The 22,130-nt window shown below is 54.0% G+C and overlaps 1 protein-coding gene and 1 pseudogene across 1 annotated transcript; one reads left to right on the top strand and one right to left on the bottom strand.

Moving 5' to 3' along the window:
- Positions 1–344: 344 nt before the first annotated feature.
- Positions 345–530, bottom strand: LOC122896784 (annotated as a pseudogene).
- A 1,455-nt stretch (positions 531–1,985) lies between these two features.
- TRIM27 (tripartite motif containing 27) lies at positions 1,986–21,237 on the top strand. The gene is made up of 8 exons (XM_044261271.1): positions 1,986–2,695; positions 3,850–3,945; positions 6,768–6,998; positions 14,775–14,797; positions 16,463–16,578; positions 16,707–16,739; positions 17,987–18,013; positions 19,622–21,237. Exons 1-8 carry the CDS (start codon positions 2,276–2,278, stop codon positions 20,215–20,217), a joined length of 1,542 nt encoding a protein of 513 aa, XP_044117206.1. The 5' UTR covers positions 1,986–2,275; the 3' UTR covers positions 20,218–21,237.
- Positions 21,238–22,130: the final 893 nt, after the last annotated feature.

Below are 22,130 nucleotides of genomic sequence, written 5' to 3'. Positions count from 1 at the left end.
TCCAGTGGAGGTGTGCTGTTTGATTCTTGGGTGCAACTCCAGGATCTAAGTGATTAGAGGGACTACAAATTGAGATCAGAGAGAGTCTGGAGGGGAGTCTCTGTTTCCACTTAAGCATCTGATACCAGTTTCCTTATTTGTTTGTTTGTTTGTTTGTTTATGATTTTATTTATTTGACAGAGAGAGACAGAGAGGGAACACAAGCAGAGGGAATTGGGAGAGGGAGAAGCAGGCTTCTCGCTGAGGAGGGGCCTCGATGAAGGGATCAGGGCTCCATCCCAGGATCCTGGGATCATGACCTAAGCAAAAGGCAGTCGCTAGGTGCCCTATTTATTCTTTTTTAACAGGGGAAAGGCGAGCACAGTCCCCCACTCCCACAAATTATGTGGTCGAGTTTCCCACATTTGGGGAAATCTCAGGCATCAGCAAGATATTGAACTACATGCAAACCAAAGACACTGCCTAATTTAAACGTAGGCCCCGATGGAGAACGTTGAGAGAGACGTGAGTGTTCTATGCAAGGTAATCAAAGTCCTCCCCCAGAAAATAAGTACTCATAATTTGAGGTTCTATGTGAACGTGGGAGGCTGACTGGAAAGGAGAGAGGTCAGTGTGGTCATTTGTTTAGGCTATCCGCTCAGGAAGGAGCAGGACTGCTGAGCAGGCCTTGCAGAGGACTGTGGTGGCACAGACCAAGCCCCACCAGGCTGGGTTGGGATGATGGCTTCCTAGGAGGGGAGTGAAGCCGTTAGTTCATGCTGGAGGCCAGCATGCTAACCCCATGCTCAAGGGTTTGAACAATGTCCTGGAGGCCCAAAAGGAGGCTGTGAAGATTTCTGAGTGAGAAGGGAGAGAATGAAAGGAGCATTTAAGGAGTTTTCTAAGGATGATTCTCACCCTGGAGGTGAGAGGGTTAGAGGGAAAGACTTGCAACAGGGAAATGAGTGCACACGCTCACAGCCAGCCTGCTACCAACTCACCTAAAACACACCTGCAAACTGACACGTGTTGAAATCATTCCGGTCAAGGCGTAATAATGGAAATGACAGTACCTAGAGGCAAGTTGAGAAATAAAGCAAGGCAAGTCTGTCTGGATTCAATGAAATCAAGAGGATGAGGTCAATACTGAGGAAACAGCAAAGGAGACCCGGAAATGCCAAGGCAGGAACTGTGGGTAAATCTACTGGATCACTGGATCGTATTGGAGTGGGATTGTGGCTCTTCTGCGCTTGGGGAAGGAGCACGCGCCAGCTGGGTCCTATTCAATACCGCACACACTGTGTATTTTCTACGCTAATGGATGAGCACCGGCTAGTTAAAAACCTCAAAGATGTGATGAGGTCTCCCTCCTTGTTGGGCTATAATGTTCATCCCGGTTTCTCAGAAGAGACACCAGTTGGCTCCCGCACAGTGGGAAGAACCCGAACAGGGCTTGTCTGACTCATTCTGTCTTGCAGAAATGTTGCCATCAGGTAATTAACTTTATTTTTCGAAACAAAATTGCGAGGGCCTGCAAGTAGGGATGTTGACTGATGCAACTCAGTTGGCTACTCCCCTCCTCCGGCCTCCTGGGGAGGTCAGGCGGCTCCCGAGCCGCACCCACATCCAGCCCGCGCTCCGCGGCGCCGAGGCCTGGGCGCCCGATAGGACACCCAACAAAAGCCTCGGGGTCCAGGCCCAGGCCGCGGGAGCTCGGCGCGGGGCCCGCCGCGCGCAGGCGGGGTTAACGCGTCCCCGCGGGACACCCTGGGCCGCGGTCACCGGACCCCGAGGAGCTCGCCCCCGCGCGTCGCGCCCCGGGCGCTGGCGGGGCCTCCCCATTCGCTCCGGGAGGAACCATGCGCACCCGGGGCCGCGAAAGCGCGTCGCGCCAGGGGCCCGCGCCAAGCCCCGCCCCGGGGCCGCCCCTTCCGCTCGCGCCGGGACACGCTCGGACGCGGCCACGTTGTCCTGCGCGCCCCGAGCGCCGGCTGCGCGAGTCCGGCCGGCGGCGCCCCTCGGCTGCCCCTCGCGCAGCCGCGGGGCTCGGCGGGGCCGCGCGACCTCCCAGGCCCGGGCGGCTGGGGCACCGCGGCGCCGGGAGGCCCGAGCAACGCCGGGGACCCGCACGCGCGCGCGCGCGCGCCCGGGATCCGGGCCGGGAGGCGCCGCCCTCCGCCCGCCCGCCTTCCCGCGCCGCCCGGAAGCCGCGAGCGGGAGGGCGCGCGGCAGAGTTGGGCTCCGCGCAGAGCTGGGCGCCGGGGCCCATGCCCGTGCGCCCCCCCGGGCCCGCGCCATGGCCTCCGGGAGCGTGGCCGAGTGCCTGCAGCAGGAGACCACCTGCCCCGTGTGCCTGCAGTACTTCGCCGAGCCCATGATGCTCGACTGCGGCCACAACATCTGTTGCGCGTGCCTCACCCGCTGCTGGGGCGCGGCGGAGACCAACGTGTCGTGTCCGCAGTGCCGGGAGACCTTTCCGCAGCGGCACATGCGGCCCAACCGGCACCTGGCCAACGTGACCCAGCTGGTGAAGCAGCTGCGCACCGAGCGGCCGTCGGGGCCCGGGGGCGAGATGGGCGTGTGCGAGAAGCACCGCGAGCCGCTGAAGCTGTACTGCGAGGAGGACCAGACGCCCATCTGCGTGGTGTGCGACCGCTCCCGCGAGCACCGCGGCCACAGCGTGCTGCCGCTCGAGGAGGCGGTGGAGGGCTTCAAGGTGAGGGCGGCGCGGCGAGGGAGGGGCGGGAGCGCGCGCGGACAAAGGGAGGAGAGAGCCAAGGGGCTTCCTCTTTTCCGCCTAGAAAATGGCTGAGCCGGACGTGTGGTTCACAGCCGTCATTTCCTCTCTGTCCGCTCCAGAGCCTCCGCACTCAGATTTGGGAGAACCTGTAGCTGGTGAGGAAGCCAGAAGTGTCCCCTCCCCCCGCCATCCCCCCACCCCGGGGCCCCTGGGTCTCCCCGCTCTCCGGCACGTTACGCACCGAGAACACGCCCGCTCCCTGACGGTATAAAGGATGTGCGTAAAAGCAGGCACCCACCGCCACGCTCGTGCTCCTGTCGGATCGCGGGTGATCTCACACAGAACACACTCGGACGTCAACTGGCTGTGTGCCCCGCCCGCAGGTGCCCATCACTTAGTCTGTGAGCATTTCCCCAGCGCTTGCCTGTGCTCCGGTCTGTTCTAGAAGCCCATGGAAAAGAGCAGCTCTTTCCCGCTGAAGTCCTTTAACCAGATTACACAGTTACCAGGAAGATTACACGAAATCAAATGAGTGGGTCGCTCTTTGTGAACCCTTGGAACGGTGAAGGCCCGCGGCCAAACAATGACATGGAAACAAAGTGTTGACTAGAACAGTTGTAAGGCAACTTCTGTTATCTGTGTATTTGCCCGCTGGAGGACAGAAGGGTGTACAGTTACGTTTAAATGTGTGTACGTTTGTGCATAACTAATCACTTAGTATTCATGGTACTTTAGGATATATTGTTTTACACTGGCAGTACCTCTGGAGTAGGTTGGGAAGGTGGTATTCGCCTATGCCACATGTGAGGAAAATGAGAAGTTAACTCATTTTCTCTCTGTGTGTCTGTGGAGAGCCACAACCCAGCTCTAAGCCTCACAGCCCACTCACCTTTCCATTGAGCAGTGCGGTATCCGTCCAGGGATGGGCAGGTGACCCACCAGTTTAAGACACACACAGACTGCCACAGAGAGGTGTGGAGACCTCCGTGCCCTGCCGATGGCAGGAAGTCCAAGGACAGGCGCTAAGCAGGGACGTGGCCTGAGGAGTGGTTGCAGTGATAAGCACATGAGCCGTGCTGATGCTAAGGTCTGTCTAATCTTGAACTGTGCACCTGTTTTGCTTTCCTCAGGAGCAAATCCAGAACCAGCTGGACCACCTGAAAAGAGTGAAGGACTTAAAGAAGAGGCGTCGGGCACAGGGGGAGCAGGCACGGGCTGAACTCTTGGTAAGGGGATTTGGAATTCACAGATGACACCGCTCCTGCGGGCCACTGTGTGTTTTGTAAGGCTGATGTTACTTCCCTTACACTTAGCCCGTCAGAACGCCCAGAACTTCAGCTGTGGGTGAGACGGCCCCAGGTGGGAGTTGGGGAGCTCACCCGGAGAACCAGAGGAGTCCCACTTTCGGGGGGAAGAGATAGAGGAGCCGAGTTGGAACCTGTGGGGATCTGACCTATTGGAAGTTTATCCCGCTAGTTTTGTGTAGAGCAGGGCTGATCCTTGACGACACTGATGGAGGGGAAGTTCTTGGGCACAGTTAGCCTCCTTTGATGCCATTCTGTAGGTGGCTGCTGATGGTGGCTGAGGAGGGGACGGATGTGCCCATTTGTAATAGGGATATAAGGGGCTTTTGTTCTGACAACCAAAAAATTAAAAAAAAAAATATGGAGACTTTTATAATAAATCCTGATATCCACCACAGAGGTGCTCAAGTAGTTTTGTTTATTTTTTCTTTTTTTAAAGATTTTATTTATTTGACTGCGATCACAAGTAGGCAGAGAGGCAGGCGGAGGGGGGGAAGCAGGCTCCCCGCTGAGCAGAGAGACCGATGTGGGGGCTCAATCCCAGGACCCCAGGAGCCACCCAGATGCCCCCAGTTTTTTTTTTTTTTTTTAACGGTAAATAAAATATGAGAAATTCTCAAGAGGAGCAAACTGTTAACAAACTTGTGAGGTTTCATCAGTCCTGGCCAGGGTGTCATAAAGGACTTTTGGGCAGGGAACGTCGAATCCACCATTTGTTCTGCCCCCACACTCACCCCCCCCCCAGACCTCATCTCCCCGAGCTTGAAAACAGGGCTGCCGGTTAGACAGTCTCCTGGTGTGCCTGCGTAGAATCCCCCCGCACACAGCCATTGTATCCCCTGTGGGAGGACTGTCAGGGCAGAAAAAGTCCTTCCCTCAGAGGACACTTAGACATGCTTCCTGGTTCTGACCCTCCCTGCTGGATAGACGGGGAGCGTGGTACACCGTCTCTGGTCTGCTTCCTCCTCTGTGGAGTGAGGACTTTGGACTCGACCTGTGGTTTTTCCTCAACGCTGGTGCTGCCCTCTCCTTCCCCTCGTGTGTCGTGTGGCTGTTCCTTTGGTTGTCACTCGAGGAACTGAGTCACTGGGGAGGGAGGGCAGAGATGCCAAATGTCCTGCCTTCGAAGGGAGTTCCACGCCGGACAGAATTGTTGTCCCCTCGTTCCCCCTCCGCCGCCCCAATGAACCAGCCCGCCAGGGGCGGCCCCTTCTAGAAGCTGAGAATCAGTTGTTCTTTACGTTCAATTTCAGCTTTAGTTTTCTATTTCTTTTTTATTTTTTTAATTTTTTTATTTTAATTTTTTTTTAAAGATTTTTATTTATTTACTTATTTGATAGAGAGAGAGAGATCTCAAGTAGGCAGAGAGGCAGGCAGAGAAAGGGGAAGAAGCAGGCTCCCTGCTGAGCAGAGAGCCCAATGCAGGCTCCATCCCAGGACCCTGAGACCATGACCTGAGCCAAAGGCAGAGACGTAACCCACTGAGCTACCCAGGAACCCCCCATTTCTTTCTTTCTTTTTCTTTTTTTTTTTTAAGATATTATTTATTTGACAGAGATCACAAGTAGAGAGGCAGGCAGAGAAAGGGGAAGAAGCAGGCTCCCTGCTGAGCAGAGAGCCCGATGTGGGGCTCGATCCCAGCACCCTGGGATCGTGACCTGAGCCGAAGGCAGAGGCTTTAACCCACTGAGCCACCCAGGTGCCCCTTAGTTTTCCATTTCTAGGGTTACGTTGTATCACTTGCGTCTTTGAAAGGCTCTAGCTGAAGGGAGCTGTAACCTTACCAAAGCCATTTGGAAGGAAGGTGTGTGCTACCCAGTGAGTGCTCAGGAAGGGCTTCGAGAGGGACGGAGGGGACCGTTAACGGGAAGATTCTCAGGGAGGGGAGCTGAGAGCAAGTGTCAACAAGCTTCCAGAAAGGGCTGGACAGTGTTTTTGGCTCTGGGGGCCACATATGTCCGTGCCCCCAAAAATCTTCCTTCTCCAGGAGTAAAGAAAGAGGGTTGCTGACGATTTCTTGTGCACAGAGCTCTAGCATCCTGTCAGGGGGCACCGGGGGAGAAGGAAGGGCACCTTGGCTTCGGAAACAAATCTGCAGGAGAAGGAGCCGCACCCATGGCTGAGGGGTGGTTGAGGAACACTGCTGGGAGCCAGAAACGGGGTCTGGGCTACACTGGAAGGGCCTCAGGGCCGTGGTCCCAGTCCCAGTCCGAGGATGGAGTGTCCCGGTCCACTGCTGCGCGGCACCTGGCTGACCCCGTCCCTTCCCCAGCATCTTCCGTGGCTCCCAGTTGCCACAAGTCTTGCCCCACCTGGCCTGGCGGGTGTTTTACCCTCTTACCTTCTCTGGCTTCCCCTCTGCGCTCACGGCTCTGCCGGACGGAATCGTTGGCTCCTCTGCCCATCCTTCCAGTGTCGTTTCCCCTGTCAGGAAGCCCCGTCTGCTCTCCAACCGCAGGGGACAAGACTGCCCCGTGCTCCTGCGGAGGCTGTACCAGTTCTTGCAGTGCGGGCCGTCCCGGCCTCACATCTGGGACGACTGTCATGGACTGATAGCTTTATTATCCCCGGGCCACTCGCCCCTCAGCGCTGTGTGTCCAGTCCGTACAGCCTGACACCGGGAGCGAGGGAACGGGTTGCTGGAATGAGATGATGAGCTCTTGGGCTGGGGAGTGGGGAGCAGACACGAAGGCTCTGGGGGGAGCCTTCCCTCCGGTCAGTGCCCTGCCCTGTCGTCCGCACAGAGCCTGACCCAGATGGAGAGGGAGAAGATCGTGTGGGAGTTCGAGCAGCTCTACCACTCCTTGAAGGAGCATGAGTACCGCCTGCTGGCCCGGCTCGAGGAGCTGGATTTGGCCATCTACAACAGCATCAACGGCGCCATCTCCCAGTTCTCCTGCAACATCTCCCACCTGAGCGGCCTCATCGCGCAGCTGGAGGAGAAGCAGCAGCAGCCCACCAGGGAGCTCCTGCAGGTGAGGCTCGGGGTGCCCGCCAGCGCAGCCCTGCCCGAACATCTCCCTTCTTGCTTTGCCGGGCGGCCCGCGGCCCTTCCTCCCCTGTCCGCTCCGGCGCTTCGCGGGCCCCGGCTCAGCTTTCGGCTTGTCAGAAGGAAGACGTGCCTCGCGGAAGCTCCGGGCCCCACGGCTTGGATCGGGCGGTTGCGTTGTCTCACAGAGAGGGCAAAAGGAGGACCATATGCCCAGGCCCGTCCTGCGCCACCTGGTCCGGTCACATGCAAGGCTCTTGACCTCTCCGGGCCCGGTGACCCCATGGAATGAGGGGTTCGGCCCCCATGCCATTTAGAGACTGTCTCCGTGCAGTATCTTGTAACATGAACATCTGTGTGTGTACCGGCCCGGCCACGAAACAGTGAGCCCTTGAGCGGGGGCGGCTGGCCAAGTGGTCCAGTGTGGCTAGGTGTCGTGCGGGCGATCCCGGGCGATCCCAGGCGATCCGGCTGCGCTGACCTCAGCAGGACTGCAGGACACAAGCCGCTGTGCGTTCGGTGCGTGTGAATTATCTGTTCTGGTCCGGCACTGTTCCAGGCAGCGGGATTAAGTGGTGAGGAAACTCTCCTGGAGGTTATGGTCTGCTGTGGAGGTCAGACAGGAGAGAAGAGAGCGGTGGGGATGGCTGGTGTTGATAAAGGTCATAAGAAGGGCCTGGAGGCCTAGGGCAGGGATCAGCCAACTCCGCTTTTGTTTGTCCTGCAGACTAAGCCTGGTGTTCACAGTTTGGGGATTTTTTGTGTGTGTTTTGTTTTTGTTTCTTTGTTTTCTCGGTGTTTCTGTTGTTGTTTTTAGTGGGGAAGGGGCAGCGGGAGAGGGGAAGAGAGCATCTGAAGCCGGCACCACACTCAGTGCAGAGCCCGACCGGGGGCTCTATCCCACTACCCTGAGATCATAACCTGAGCTGAAGTCAGGAGCTGGATGCTCAACCGATTGAGCCTCCTCACCCCACACCCTTGGTTTTTACAGATTTATTTGTTTAGATTTTATTTCTTTGAGAGAGAGAGGGAGAGCATAAGCAGGGGGAGCAGCAGCAGAGGAGGAAGCAGGCTGTCTGCTGAGCAAGAAGTCTGATGTGGGACTCAATCCCGGAACCCTGAGATGACCCGAGTCACAGGCAGGTGCTTAACCGACTAAGCCAGCCAGGCACCCCTGATTTTTACAGCTTTTAATGATTGGGAAGAATCAGAAGCATTTTATCTCACGATAAGTGAAATCATATAAAACTCAGGCTCCATTGTCCCTACGTCGGCATTAGCCACATGCGTCCCCGGCCGTACTGTGCGCTTCCCTTCCACTGCCGCAGCCCAGCAGAGTTGCACCTGGCAGATGGTGCGTGGCTTACGAAACCCAAAATATGTACTGTCCAGCCTTTAGGAAAAAGTTGCCTGGCTCCTGCTTCAGACTCCTAAGAAGCCTAGCCTTGAGCCTTCGTGAACACCAGTATTTAATGGTCAGGGAGAAAAGGAGGAGTTTGCAGTGGGAACACTTGGCCAGAGACGCAGAGTATGACCAGGAAAGAGGGAGTGGACGGCAGAGTCTCAGGCCCTTAGGGCTGACACCCGAGTGGTTTAAAGCCGTGGGCTTCACTGATGCTGGCAGAGGGGCTGCCGCGGTGAGCAGTTTGGGCAGGGGCCGCGGTGGGGGCAGTGGGGACCGGCAGGGTGAGGGCCCCTGCGGGAGGAGGTGACTGTCCGGGAGAAGGGCCATGAGGACGGCGGGCCGGTGGGGCTCCCGGGGAGGGATGCTTGAAGAAACGAGCTGAACTCGGTGGAAAAGAGTCTGCAGAAGAGTCTGGGTAAGGATCCGGGTGCGGAGAGTCGGGGAAGCGGTGATTGATGAACTTGCCCCTCCCGGCTGCGCCGAGAAGACAGGCCGGGAGGGGACTGAGGCGCGCGTCGAGGAGGTGGTTTTGGAAGATCGTCCGGGGCAGGCGGGGGCGGGCTGTCCCGGCTCGCGGCTTCCGTTCTCCGGACGGGGGAAGGCAGGTTCCCTGCGGCCGGTGCGCGGGCCTGACGACAGCAGTCGCTCCGAAGACTGGGTGGTTCGCAGGTAGCGTGTGAGACACGGGGTTCCTCGGGCGGCCGAGTGCGCGTGTCCCTGGCCGGTCGGCCTGGCCGGGTGACGCTCGCTCGCGGGACTGCCGCGGGGCAGACGCGGGGCAGACGCGGGACACGCAGGTGCGCCCGCCTTAGGGCTTCGTAGGCCAGAGCCGAGGGCTTGGGTTGGCTCGGTTCCGTCGTGAAATCCGGGCAGCAGTAGTTGGTCATTTCAGCCGTTTCAGGGTGTGCGCCTCGGTCGCGTCCGGCGGGTCAGGAAGTGCGCGTGCGGTCACCACAGCGGTGTCGCTCGGGAACGCGGCCGTCGCCGCAGAAGGACACCGTGTGTCGCCGAACGGTCGCTCGTGCGGCCCGTCTCCCGGCCTTGCCTGCGGTCCGTGGCCTCTCGCCTCCCATTTCTTTCACGGTGAGTCCTTTTGTCACGATTCATCGCCTGGAGCGCGTCAGTCCCTCTCGGGCCGCTGCGGCTCCGCTGCGGGAGGAGCCCCGCGCGCTTCCCGGCTGCGTCCAGGGGCTCCGGGCCTCGGGCTCGTTCCCGCCGCGGGGCGCCCGGGAGCCGCCAACGGACGCGGGCTTGGCCGGTGCTTTGGTGGCTGCGGCCTCGCCTGTGCTGGGGCCGCGTCGGGCGTGCGTTTGTGCGCTGCGGGGTCGGGCCCTGGAGGTCTCCAGTGTTTCTTTTTTTTTTAAAGATTTTATTTATTTATTTGCCAGAGAGAGAGAGAGAGGGAGGGAGAGAGAGAGAGCGCGCATGCAAGCGAGCACAGGCAGGCAGAGTGGCAGCAGAGGCAGAGGGAGAAGCAGGCTTCCCATCGAGCAAGGAGCCCGATGTGGGACTCGAACCCAGGACGCTGGGATCATGACCTGAGCCGAAGGCAGCTGCTTACCCAACCGAGCCACCCAGGGTCCCTTCAGTGTTTCTTTGAAAGGCGGACGATATTCGTGAGGACATTTTTGAAGAGATGGTTCTGTAGAAGAAAGAGGGGGTCGGGGACGTGGAATGAGAGGGAGACGGCTGAGGCGGATGTCCCTGGAAGAGCAAGCGAAGTCTTCCTCGAGGAGACACTCAGATGCGTTCCCACCGAGGTCAGGAAGAGGCAAGATGCCCGCTGCTGCCTGCCTCGGTTACCCTCGTCCGGAGGTTTCAGCCCGTGTAGATGAAGCAGTTACATGCATAAGCGTGAGGAAGGCCTGGGCACTTGGCTGGCTCCATGGGTGGAGCAGGTGACTCTCGAGCTCATGGTAGGGTTTGATCCCCGTGTTGGGTGTAGGGTTTACTTAAAAATAAAATCTTTTTTAAAAAAAGGATGAAAAAAAGCCCCGCATCAGGCTCTCTGCTCAGCAGGAAGCCTGCTTCCTCCTCTGTCTCTGCCTGCCTCTGCCTACTTGTGATCTCTGTCTGTCAAATAATAAATAAAAATCTTAAAAAGAAAAAAATGAAAAAGAACAGTGTTATAAAAGACATTAAACCATGTCATTTGGAGAATATATATTATATAATTATAAAGTAAAGAATCAGTGCTAAAATTAATTAAAGAATTCAGCAAGGCAGCAGGATGTAAGGTTAACAGACAGAAATCGGCAGGCTTTGTATGTGCAGATAACCACCAGAAGACATTTTAGGAAAGAATACCCCATTTCCACTTGAAAAACGGAAGAGAACTCCTAGGTGGCTCAGTTGGTTAAGCACCTGCCTTTGGCTCAGGTCATGATCCTGGGGTCCTGGGATTGAGCCTCGCATCAGCCTCCCTGCTTAGTGGGGAGCCTCCTTCTACCTCTCCCTCTGCCTGGCACTCTGCCTACCTGTGATCTCTGTCTCTCTGTCATATAAGTAAATAAATCTTTAAAAGAAAAAAAAAGGCAAAATACCTGGGAATAAACTTAAATAAACTTATAAACAGTGTGTGAAAATCTGTGTGGAAATATTATAAAACACTCCTGCTGGACACAAGATAGACTTGAAGTAATAAAAGACATTTCTTGTTCTTGTCTAAGACATGTCAGCATCATCCCATCAGTTCATCTTAAGTTATAGATTTTTTTTTTTTTTTTTTTGTCATAGAGAGAGAAGCGAGAGCAAGCATAGGCAGACAGAGTGGCAGGCAGAGGCAGAGGGAGAAGCAGGCTCCCTGTCAAGCAAGGAGCCTGATGTGGGACTCGATCCCAGGACGCTGGGATCATGACCTGAGCCGAAGGCAGCCGCTTAACCAACTGAGCCACCCAGGTGTCCCTTAAGTTAATTTATAAACTTAATGCAATCCCAACAGAAACACAACACACTTTATCTGGAGCTAGACAAATGGATGGTACATTTCAGATAGAAAAATAAGCCCATAAAAGTAGCTGGGAAGCACTGAGAACAAAGAACTGGGGGCGGAAGCTGGCCCTGTTAGACATGAAAGCGTACTGTGATGCCGGTGGAACTAAGCGCATGACAGCACCACAGAAAAACACATAGACACTGTAACCATGCAGAAGACCAGTGTCACAGGCTGCCTGGGTGGCTGAGTCGGTTCAGCGTCCAGCTCTTGATTTTGGCTAAGGTCATGACTGCAGTGTCCTAGGACTGAGCCGCGTGTCAGCCTCCGTGCTCAGCAGGAGTCTGTTTGAGATTCTTTCTCCCTCTCTCTCTGCTCCTGGGCACATACAGACTCTCTCTCTCTAAAATAACAAATAAGTCTTCAAAAGACCAGTGCCAATTTGAAAGAAAATTGCAGCAAATATCACAAATAATATATAAAGAACATTCAAAAATAGTATATAAAGAACATTCAAAAAATTTGGGGGGGGGGACAAGTTCTATAGGAAAATGAGCAAAAGATCTGAATAGGCACTTTGCAAAAAAATATGAAATTGGACCATGCATTTGTGAAAAAGTGTTCTATTGTACTTTTAATAAGATGCCAATTAAAAACCATACTATAATACCCTTTCTCCCCCATTAGAATAGCAAAATTTTCTTTTCTTTTTTTTTTTTAAGATTTTATTTATTTATTTGACAGGGATCACAAGTAGGCAGGGAAGCAGGCAGAGAGAGAGGAGGAAGCAGGCTCCCCACTGAGCAGAGAGCCTGACGCGGGGCTCGATTCCAGGACACTGGGGTTATGACCCGAGCCGAAGGCAGAGGCTTTAACCCACTGAGCCACCCAGGCGCCCCTAGAATAGCAAACTTTTCTTAATTCGGTATGCCGTTAGCAAGGATGTGGAGAGAAATCTCACATAGTGGTGGGAAGACAAATTGTTTTGGCAGCATTTAACGAAAGTATACATGCAGTTAGAATTTGACCAAGAGTCCTTTCAGGAATTTACCTTGAAGAAATACTCAGGTATGAAAGTAGGTACAGAAATATATACATACAAGGTACTCAGTGTAACATTGTAACTGCAAAATATGGGGGGAACCACCTTCCAAACCAAGAAAATGTGGTTGAACCAACTGTGTGTGCATACAGTGGACTACTATGCAACTGTGTAGAAGAGTAGGGAGGATAACCTCTGAACTGATCGTGGTTTCCAGGAATGTGCTGTTAAGTGAAAATCATAGTACAGAAAATATAGAGTGTGCTACTTTTTGTGTAAGAAAAAAGATAATTGGAACATCATGTATCTGCTTATTTTTGCAGAGGAAACGGGAAGGATAAATCAGATGGGAATGGGGAAAATGGGGTGGGAAGAGATAGGATAAAAAGTGACAGAGACTCTGACCCAGTTTCAGACTTCTTGAGCACCAAAATAAAAACAAACAGTGATGGATTATAACCTGTTAAATAAAATAAGAATATATGGGTCCATATAATAATAAATGGGGAAATCACTCCTAGTAAAATGTTAATTAATATAGAAGGAATTTTGAAGCTAGCCAATGACCCTTTAATAACCATCATAGTAAAAGGTAATTCAGGCAGTGATATCAATGGAGGCTAAATCTGGTAAGGAAGTCTGGTAAGGGTTGGAGTATTAACATAATTTCAAAGTATCACTTTTCTATTGGTTCTTCGTTACAAAAGGAAAGATAGTAGCTATACGGCGATCAAAATAGAGCCAGTCAGGGGCAGCCGAGTATCATGTACCTTTAGAAGGACTTACCCTGCACTAGCCAAAGATGATACAGCCTGGCCTTAGTCACAGACACCGTGGAGGGATGGCCACCTGTAGACGACACAGCGTGCGTGAAACCAACGGCACTGCCACGAAAGATCGGTGCGAAGGGACTGTTCGAGACGTGTGTCGTGATGCTCTGTGTGTAGAATGGCCATGGAGGGGAGCAGATGCGAGGCGCTTCGTTAAGAACACTGCTCCGAAAGGGGAACCCTCCTACACTGTTGGTGGGAATGCAAGCTGGTGCAACCACTCTGGAAAACAGCATGGAGGTTCCTCAAAATGTTGAAAATAGAACTGCCCTATGACCCAGCAATTGTACTACTGGGTATTTACCCTAAAGATACAAACGTAGTGATCCAAAGGGGCACGTGCACCCGAATGTTTATAGCAGCAATGTCCACAATAGCCAAACTATGGAAAGAACCTAGATGTCCATCAACAGATGAATGGATCAAGAAGATGTGGGATATATACACAATGGAATACTATGCAGCCATCAAAAGAAATGAAATCTTGCCATTTGCGACAACATGGATGGAACTAGAGCGTATCATGCTTAGCGAAATAAGTCAAGCGGAGAAAGACAACTATCATATGATCTCCCTGATATGAGGAAGTGGTGATGCAACATGGGGGCTTAAGTGGGTAGGAGAAGAATCCATGAAACAAGATGGGATAGGGAGGGAGACAAACCATAAGTGACTCTTAATCTCACGAAACAAACTGTGGGTTGCTGGGGGGAGGGGGTTGGGAGAAGGGGGGTAGGGTTATGGACATTGGGGAGGGTATGTGCTTTTGGGTAAATTGGAAGGGGAGATGAACCATGAGAGACTATGGACTCTGAAAAACAATCTGAGGGGTTTGAAGTGGTGGGGGGGTGGGAGGTTGGGGTACCAGGTGGTGGGTATTATAGAGGGCACGGCTTGCATGGAGCACTGGGTGTGGTGAAAAAATAATGAATACTGTTTTTCTGAAAATAAATAAATTGGAAAAAAAAAAAAGAAGACTGCTCCAACCAGGCTCTGGACTGTGGGTTAGATAAAGGTCATTTAGACCCTTGATTCATTGATCTTTAGATCACTGTTGCTTATAACTACTGTAGTTGTGTAAGAAAATGTACTTGCCCTTAGGAAATACAGAAGGCTAAGGGGGCAGGGACACATTATAGAATGTAAAGAGTGATCTCTCAAATGGTTCTGAATATAAACGTGGGTATAATAATCTGGGAAGGAATATACAGGAGCTCTGTGCTAGCAGCTTTTCTGCATATTTGAAATTATTTCACAATAAAAAGTCAAAGAAAGCTGGACAGGTAGGCCGTTGTGGTTCACAGGCGGAGCGCTCATTAGGAAGTTTGAAACCGTGAGATCTTTGGCTGGTGGGGCAGGAGCAGGACACGGAAATGCCGGGGTAGTGAATGGTGCCTCCCAGATTTCTTGCTCCTAGACTCTTGAGTCCTGCTCCTGTTCCTTGTCCCCCTGGCTTCTCGAGGGAGGGTCAGGTTAGCTGGGTTTTCAGCAAACAGCTGAAAGAGAACTGAAGTTACGACTTCTCACGGTCATCCTTTTCCTTTCTCTTATAGGACATCGGGGACACGCTGAGCAGGTACCGTATTCCCCCTCCCCAGTGTTAAAGCAAGTGAAGAGGCTGTTTTGCCTTATCCTCGTGAATCCTGGAAGGAGCCCAAAGCCGGAGAAGGACAGCTCACCAGAGCGACATGTTCCCTGCCCATCTCTGCACAAGTCACTCGAGTACACAGAGCTGGATGGACCAGTTCTCCATAAAGCTCAGGACCTCCGGACAAGCCAGGAGGGGTGTGGGGGGCTGGGGCTGCCGTGGTTCGTGAGGACGCAGCCCTGGCCAGCGTGGAGGCTCCTACACACGTGGGCACAGTGCAGGGTTTTTTGTGGTCATCGCTACCTCCGGGTTTCAGAGTCCTCCCCCAATGACCCCCACCCCCCACCCCAGTCCCTCTGTGAGGAAAATACGGTCTTAGAAGAGTGTGACTGGCTCAGAGTTACCGAACTCGTGTGAGTTTCCTGGGTCCTGGCCCTTGTTCTCATTGTTGCGCGGCGGCGTCAGCTGTGGAGTGAGAAGAGCTCCGAGTGGGCCGGATGCAGGGGCGGCCGCGCGGGCCAGCGGGCGGGCGTGGGGAGCTCCCTGTGCAGGAGTGCCCACAGGGCGGAGACTGGCTTTGAAGCTGGCTCGGATACTGGACAGGGAAGACCCTCCAGAGGCGTGCTGCGAGGCCTCGTGGGAGCGTTTGAGGGGCGGGGCAGGGCAGTGTAGGTGGAGTAGGTCGGAGGCAAGTGCAGGGGGTAGACCGTGTGGGTGGAGTTGAGGGTCTTGAGGGGGAGGAGTGAGTGCGTGTCCAGCCCCAGCCAGATGCCCCAGCGATTACTGCCCTGACTTGCCAGTGTTGCTGTCTGAGGCCAGTCTGGTTCTGGTCCAGCACGGGGATACAGAGGTCCAGAGCCTCGCACTCCGTGATGTTAGTGTTTGGCTGTGGCTATATGAGACAGGAATCCCAAAATGTCGTTGGCTTAAGGCTTAAACATAATTTAAGACGTTGTCGCCATGTAGAAGTGTGCAGGTAGGGACCCCTGGGCTGGGCTGCTGGTCTCCTTCCCTTCACGCTCCTGCCTCGATGTGACAGCCCGAGATGACAGTGCGATGGTTGCTGGAATGCCACCCGGCCCGGGGGAGAGAGGTCACAGCACAGTCCTTTTTTCAGCAGGCTTCTCAGACTGCCACAAGACACTCGAACCTCTTACTGGGCAGAACTCAGTCATAGGGTCACATCTCCACTGGGCAGCCACGAACCCTGTAGAACTTGGGTGATGGGAGATGGGATACTGGGCAGGCATCCTGCAGTCCATTTTCGCCATGGACCTGAGCAGGGCGGGTGCCTGTCTGGAGGGTTCTCACCGTTTTGGGAATCTGAGGGCTCTGGGATGTTGCCCACTCTGGATCTCTAGGATCTTGTCTAGGAATCCAGGGCTTTCTGACAATGTCAGCCTTGTATTCAGTTTAGTTCCGTAACCCTTTTGAGGACGAGCCATTTGAAAATCCATAAGCTAGGGGCTGTGGGGGTAGTTACCATGAGTAAGCTGTTTCTCCTGCTCCCGTGTAGAGCAGTCCAGTCCAGGAGGAGGTGGGGGGAGCTGGCGTGGCTGCTCTTAGAGACTGCTGGTTGGCTTAACCCGGGCTTTGGGCTCTACAAGGTGTCGGGTTGGGGGAGGGATTTACCTTTTTTTTTTTTAATTTTAGAGCGGAAAGAATCAGGATCCCTGAGCCCTGGATCACACCTCCAGATCTGCAAGAGAAAATCCACATTTTTGCGCAGAAGTGTCTATTCCTGACCGAGAGCCTGAAGCAGTTCACAGGTAATAGGAGAAGAGGCATCCATCAGGGAAATGCATTCGTGCTCTGGATGTCTGTCTTGTCTGAGAGGAGGATCTATTTCTCAGCCAGGTGTGGGATGAAAACTGACTGTCTTCTTTTCTCCCCTTAGAAAAAATGCAGTCAGATATGGAGAAAATCCAAGGTAAATTTATGTATTTACTGGGCTTTTGATGTTGAAGTTTCCTGGGAAGATAGACATGTTCTTTAAAAGTGGGGGGACAGGCAGGGGGACACCCCCCTGCAGCTTCTCTGATCTTCTGAGTCTTCCTCTTCTTTGTTTCAGTTAATGGCCTTGCGCGCACTCAGTTCTCAGTCTCTATTAATGGGGCTGAAAAATGGGCAATCTGAAAATTAATCCAGAATTTGCTTAATTCTTTCTTTAATTGGGAAGAAGAATGAACAGAAACTATCCTGGCGGCATTTCATTTGAGGCAGTGTTTAAAGTTGTAATTTGCCGAGCTCCTCCCGCTCATGGGCGTTGGTGCCAGCCAGGATGGGGGGGTCAAGCCGCGCTTACTAAATACAGTGGCTTAGGTATTCAAGGGAAGGCTTTCTAAATGTAAAATTTTCTCTTCGTGAGCCACATTCAATAAAGAGTTGGCTGTATCCTAAATGCTAAAATTCCTGGATGGTGTATTGGGATCTAAAATAAGGAAACCCTTTTTTTCTTTTTTACAAATCACAAATCCCCCTAATCTCAGGTGATTTCCTGTGCAATGTATCCTAAGACTTTGTTTGCGTTTTATCGTTCCAAAGACATATGTAGGAGACACTCCGGTGTCTTCCACAATCACACAAATAGGGACAGGCCGCCCTAGACACAGTGGGTGACGCCAGAAGGCAGGACTTTCCTTGACTGGTTCACACTGATTTCTCCTTCTCTCCTGCCACTTAAAAGGCTCATGAGAGCTTGTTTGTGAACATGCTTTGTCCGCTGTTAAGTGCCGGTCAAGGAAGTGGTGTTCGCCCCCACGTGGTGGTGGACAACGGCACGTGGAGCCCCCCAGCCACGGAACAGGTGGCTCCGGAGAGCCGACAGTTACGCGTGACTGGGGACGTGGAACCGTGCTTCCCGCTGCAGGGCCAGCTGCCCGCTGGAGGGCGGAATCCTTGATCTTGGCTCAGTTTGACCCCGTTGGCTTCCCGTCTCAGGCACATGGTTACCTTCCACCCAAAGTTCCCAGTCCCTGTTCCTTTAGAGCTCTTGGTTGAACGATGGAGTCAGATGTTGGTAGAGACGGCAGCCCACGGCCGATGACAGCCCACGGCCACGACAGCAGTCCCACACTGTCTCCTGAGACCGTGGCTTCACGCAGGCTCTGGCGGTTCGGTTCGGTAGTTCTTGGAAATACTCCCAAGTCCGTAACAACTTCTCTCTTGTTCTTTCAGAATTGAGGGAAGCTCAGTTATACTCAGGTAGGTGATGGAGACAAGGAGGTAATGGAAACAGGAGTGAAACTCCTAAACACCTAACCGTTGTTGTGAATGATCTTGGAAATTGCCTGAATTGGGGTTCTCTAGATGACATGTATCAAAGAGATAAACAGCAACCATGAAAAAAACTGTTGGTTGTTCCTATGTGTTTACAGTATCTTTGCCTCCTGAAATGCCTCAGAGCTGAAGCTGGTGGCATTTGGAGTAGGAGGAAATCAAGGTCAGGTGCTTGAGTAGAAAGTGCAGTCCTCAAACAGGGGCTCTGCCTGCCCGCCTGCCCTTAGGGCAGCGTGTGCTCTGCAGAAAGCAGTCATCCTTCCAGAAAGAGTTAGGGGGTTCGGCTCTTCTCCTGAGTTCTGGGGAGTGTGGGGATCTCGGGTCATGCCTTCCCTGTGCTGGGGCAGGAGTGGAAGCTATCCTTGACCATCACCGTCACTGGAGGGTCAGGGACTGGGTAGTTCTGTGGTCCCTGGCGTGTTCGCATCTGGGGTGTGTACTTCCCGTGGTGACGCGGCACCCTCCTTGTGGAGAGAGGCGTGCAACAGGTGTTCTTTCCATGATGTCCTCCCGTGTGGTCCATGTTCTGTTCTTTCAGCAAGTGTTAGCTGGAGACTGTGCGCATGTCCCACACTGTCGCACATCATGTAGGCTTTTGTGGTGGCGCGAAAGAGCCTGGAGTTCGCTGTCTGATTGGGAAGCACACCCGTGGCCTGGGGGACAGGGCAGTGACTGCTGTGCACGGGTGGGTGGGTGAACCACGAATCTAGGACCTGGCACTCCTGGTCCCTCCACGGTTGCTCATCACAAACGTTCCGTGGGAGTCCTTCAGCCCGCCTGAGCCGTGGTCTGGGGACACTGTGTTGGGAGTGTTTAGCCGGAGCAAGACTGGAAAACCAGGACGGGGAGGGTAGGTTTAGGTTCGGGAGAGGGCGAGGGTGAAGCCTGGTGAGCAGCGGCCCTTGGAGGGAGATGCGGGGGTTCCGTGGACCTTAGAAAAGGATGAAGGAGTTTGCAGGTGCTGAGTAAGAGCTCGTGGAATGGAGGGTGTAACATAGTGATTTGGGGTTTTTTGTTTGTTTTTAAAGAGTATTTATCTTAGTGTGTGTGTGTAACAAGTGGTAGGGAGGGACAGAGGAAGAGGGAGGGATAGAAGCCCGGGCAGACCCCCCACTGAGCACAGCCTGTCACAGGCCGGTCCCAGGACCCTAAGATCAGGACCTGAGCCGCAGCTAAGAGTCGGACACCCAGCCGGCTGTGCCCCTGAGTGATACAGGTTTGCCGTCCCCTGTTCACATACCCAGAACGCTAAAATTTAAGTAGGGAATTCAGTTCTTAATGGATAATGGGGCTTAAGGTGTTTTTAAAAAAGGGAGCAGAGGTGAAATCCGTACTTTGCACGTTTGTTGGCTTAGAAAGGCCAGCGCAGACAGTTTCTGGAGCGTAAACTCCAGGATGACCTTCATGAGAGAACGCAGCCTCTCGTGGGGCGTGCGTGCTTTCTTCTCGGGGGGAGGTGGGACACGAGCTGGGTGTCCTCCGCTGTGCGCCCAGCCCTTGGCTGACCGCCCCGTCTCCCCCGTGTCTCCGCAGTGGACGTGACCCTGGACCCAGACACGGCCTACCCCAGCCTGATCCTCTCCGATAACCTGCGGCAGGTGCGGTACAGTTACCTCCAGCAGGACCTGCCTGACAACCCCGAGCGGTTCAATCTGTTCCCCTGTGTGCTGGGCTCTCCGTGCTTCATCGCTGGGAGACATTACTGGGAGGTAGAGGTGGGAGATAAAGCCAAGTGGACCATAGGTGTCTGCGAAGACTCCGTGTGCAGGAAAGGCGGAGTCACCTCGGCCCCCCAGAACGGATTCTGGGCAGTGTCCTTGTGGTACGGGAAGGAGTACTGGGCTCTCACCTCCCCGATGACTGCCCTCCCCCTGCGGACCCCCCTCCAGCGGGTGGGCATTTTCTTGGACTATGATGCTGGCGAGGTCTCCTTCTACAACGTGACAGAGAGGTGCCACACCTTTACTTTCTCTCACGCAACCTTCTGTGGGCCTGTCCGGCCCTACTTCAGCCTGAGTTACTCGGGGGGGAAGAGCGCAGCCCCCCTCATCATCTGCCCCATGAGCGGCATCGATGGCTTTTCTGGCCACGTTGGCAATCATGCTCATTCCATGGAGACCTCCCCGTGAGGCAGGTGGTGAGCTGGGGCCGGGAGGGCTGTTGGCCGTGACCCTGCCCCAGGCCTAAGGCGCCTGGCTGCCTTTCCTCTTCCCGCGTGTCACAGCTGGGTGTCCTCGCCTCTCCCCGTGACCCTGCCGTAAGAGACAGGTGTCCGCTGCCCTCTCCCTTCCCATGCAAACTGTCAGAAGATTGCCCAGACATAAACACCTGACGTCCATCTCCGGTGTTTCCACGCTTTGGTTCTGTGCGTCACTGGAGGGGTAAAGAGCAGGGATGACCTTGGAGAGCCAGAGCCGATTCCTCGCCGCGGCTCACCTGGCTCCCCCCGGGTCAGCCCCACATAGTGATCGTGGATGTTTGCTGTTTTCCGGACCAGGGCTCCTTTCTGAGGACTTAGAGTGGACCTACCTGGCCCTGTGAGCATGGCTCCCCCCGTCCCAGTATTTCCTTTGGGAATAGGACCTCCGCCCTGACTCCCACTCTGCCGTAGTTTGATTAACTCCAGTAAAGAGCCTTCTCTGTGTTTTGATTCGTTACAGTTATTTGACGGTAATGGTGGGAAGTGGCCCCACCTCTGTCCCGGGATAATGTTCTAATCAATGTGCTCTTTGCCTCTGCATCTTTTCCGAGGGCTCTGTCTGCTCCCTTCCTGCTAACGGAAGGTGCATCCTGGTGTTGGGCGCCCCTCACCCAGGATAATTTTCTGCCAACACCATCCATGGTTCCTGGATCCCCTCCCGCTCATGTTTGTGGACTGACGGTCAGTCGTACGTCGTCCTGGAATGATTCTGAGGCAGTATTCCGGGGACCCACTGACTTTGTGCCCCCATTGGGGAAGGGGGAATTGACCTTTCTGAGACGTGTACCATCAAGTGGCAGTTCTATCCCCACGGCCATTGGGTCACGAGGCATTCTGGGGCCAGAAGGCTAAGGCAGATGACTTCAGGCCCCCACAGTGGTTCTTAGTCCTGCTTCCCTTTGGATACATGCCCTCTGTTTGAAAATAAAGTGAGTATGGATGTTGTTTACATTGTCGTTTTCTGGCTCTTGGTAGGACTGGGTTGGTGGAGGTCAGGGTGGGAGTGAAAGCCTTGGTTAAGGGTGTTGATTTCCCTCGTGGGTCCAGAATCCTGCTCCGGCCAATCTTTTATGTCAGACTGGACGATAAAACTGCTCGATGGTACCATGTCACGGTCTCAGGGCATGAAGAAGCCTGCGGCTCTGTACTGGCTGATCTTGTAATCTCAGTAGGAAAGGGTTCTCTCGAGCCCTTTTTATAGCTGGCAGTGGGTTAACGCAGCAACGCTTGGCATAGATCAGAGGGCTGAGAGCCACCAGCCTCAGCCCTTGGGGATGCAAAGGTCACCCACCCCGTGCTGAGGAGGCAGCGCCAGGCTGAGAACAGCTTCGTTCCAGGGATTTGGATCTTTTCTGCATCTGGACACGGCCTCAGAAGACAACATTTGTGTGGTCTATACTTAGTCCTGTCAGAGCACTGAGGTTCTGTATTTGAAGATCATGAATGAGGTCCTAATTCATTCATCTCATCCTGTTAAAGGGGCTAATACACTCAGGGCCCGTGGAAAGGGCTGTTTACATACATACGCTGGGTAAAATACTCTAACAGACACAGACCAAGGCACACAGTAGTTTCTAGGGTTGCCCTTAATTTACAGATGCACAAACGGAAGCACAGGGGGGCACCTCGCTCATCCAAGGTGCACAGCCCGGAAGCAGCCGAGCCAGGAACCAAACAAGACGGAACACTTGACCACATACACCTCGCCCCACCCCTCAGGATGTGCGGACGATGCGCTCTTGCTCGGGAAGGCAGAGCGTGGGCTGGAAGCTTCCCATGCTAGTCCAGTGCTGGTCCACTGACCGGGCCACCTGCCCTTCCCAGGAGCGGTCTACTCCTTTA

The sequence above is a fragment of the Neovison vison genome, chromosome 1 (assembly GCF_020171115.1).
Source record: "Neovison vison isolate M4711 chromosome 1, ASM_NN_V1, whole genome shotgun sequence".
Classification (NCBI taxonomy): Eukaryota; Metazoa; Chordata; class Mammalia; order Carnivora; family Mustelidae; genus Neogale; species Neogale vison.
This window is presented reverse-complemented; position numbering and strand designations above follow the sequence as displayed.